General features: G+C 49.3%; 1 protein-coding gene across 1 annotated transcript; it reads right to left on the bottom strand.

The window, feature by feature from the left end:
- Positions 1–62: 62 nt before the first annotated feature.
- Positions 63–1388, bottom strand: Pmar_PMAR009387 (hypothetical protein; the record flags this gene model as incomplete). Its single annotated transcript, XM_002774745.1, has 1 exon — positions 63–1388. A coding segment is annotated over one exon (1326 nt), but the record flags the coding sequence as incomplete, so codon positions are not given.
- Positions 1389–1691: the final 303 nt, after the last annotated feature.

The raw sequence follows: 1691 nt of genomic DNA, 5'->3' as shown, positions 1-1691 counted from the left end.
TAGTTGATTTGTGGAAGTTGAGTAGGCCAGCTCTGGAGATCAGCACCAGTTAGCGAACTTACTTGTAGAGCTTGTCGCACGAACTGATGTTTACGCTCATACCACCCAGCATAAGGACCACCATGCGGAGGTATAGTGACTGTAATGATGCCGAGAACGCTAGCCCACTTCTTTAGTCGCTGAGATTGGTTAGAATTGAGCCAAGGCGTATTGACACCATAACCATCAAACACTAGCACACGCGGAGCGCCGTAATCTCCGAATAGAACTTCAAGATGGTATATTAGCTCAGCGACAGTGAGCGAGAACGTAGACCTTAGCCAAGTAAACCCAGTGACCCCACAGGTTATAGAAATGATAGCTCGGAATATCTTGTTGGGGTGGGAGTCACTCTTGCCATCTGTCATTAACATGTGGTCGACAGCCATAACCTGGCCAGGGGCGGTGCCTTTGAATCTGACACGCCCGAAACGGCGTTTGTGCTTGATCTGTGCGTGAACCCTTTGACATGGATCACACGTTGATAACCGTTTCTTGACCATCGCCTGGAGATGACGTATATAATATATAGCCCCAATAATCTCCGCTAGCTTAGGGTAGCCGAGATGACAATACTTGTTGTGTGCTGCATCAATAATGGCGTTGATGAAGTCCGTGTTAGATCCACCGTGGGCAATGGCGATTCGAGGCTGTACCTCACCCTTGGTATCAGCAAGTGTGATGCGGTACAATAGCCTATTTTCATCATCGATCTTGTATAAGGGCCCTTCTTTCTCAAGGAAGCTCCTAGGTAATTTGAAGTTAACAGACCATTTTTGACCATTTTCGTGCCACGCGCGAATCTCCTTCAGGATTGGGTCATCCTGTTGATGCTTCTTGATCTCGGCGTAGTTTATAGGCAACCGTTGCACCACACCATCGGGTAGTGGGTCCGCGTCATCAACTTGTGATATTGCGGCAACAATAGCGGTTGGCTTGGACTTGCCGTTGTTAGACTCGTCGGGGCAGTATTGAACAACTGGAGAACCATGTACCACTTGACGCGCATCAGCTAAGGTAACCGTAAAGGGGGTGACCGGGAGGATACCTCGCGATGGACCGTCGGCCAAGTTACTTGAACTCGGCACATGTACGACCTTCCACTTGTTGGCAAGGCACGCTGCTCGGATGAAAGCGAGCCACCGTGTCTCTAGGGGAGTCATTTGACATTTAGAATGCTTAGCCTTCAATCTGTAGATGGCGATGGCACTGTCAGATAGGTTAACCCATTGACGTTCACCCTTTAGCTCTGGATGCTGCTCATCTGTGACTGTACCCAGAGCGAGCATCAGCTCAACGGCTTTGAAGAGACAGTAGAGCTCTTTTTTGGGGATCGACCAGGACGCCATTGCCATACCATATACCGAGCCACTGCCCTGCAGAGGATAGATAACTGAGGTAGGTGGGGGGCCGGTAAGATTATGTATATACTCAGGGCATAGTGCTGTGCACGCCCAGGCATTTTTACTGGAATCACAATACATGTATAACTCCTTTGGACTTAGAGCTCGTGGTAGAGGGATGTGAGACCCATTGTTGACGCTTGCGCACCAACTGTTGAAGGCTTCGATATGCTTGGCATCAACTGGCTTATCCCATGCTGGGTCTTGAATATATGCCTCACGCAAATTCAATCGAGCACGGACCGCTAC

This window comes from Perkinsus marinus (assembly GCF_000006405.1).
Source record: "Perkinsus marinus ATCC 50983 genomic scaffold scf_1104296957560, whole genome shotgun sequence".
NCBI lineage: Eukaryota > Perkinsozoa > Perkinsida > Perkinsidae > Perkinsus > Perkinsus marinus.
The sequence above is the reverse complement of the archived record's forward strand: the minus strand, read 5'-3'. Positions and strand labels throughout refer to the sequence as shown.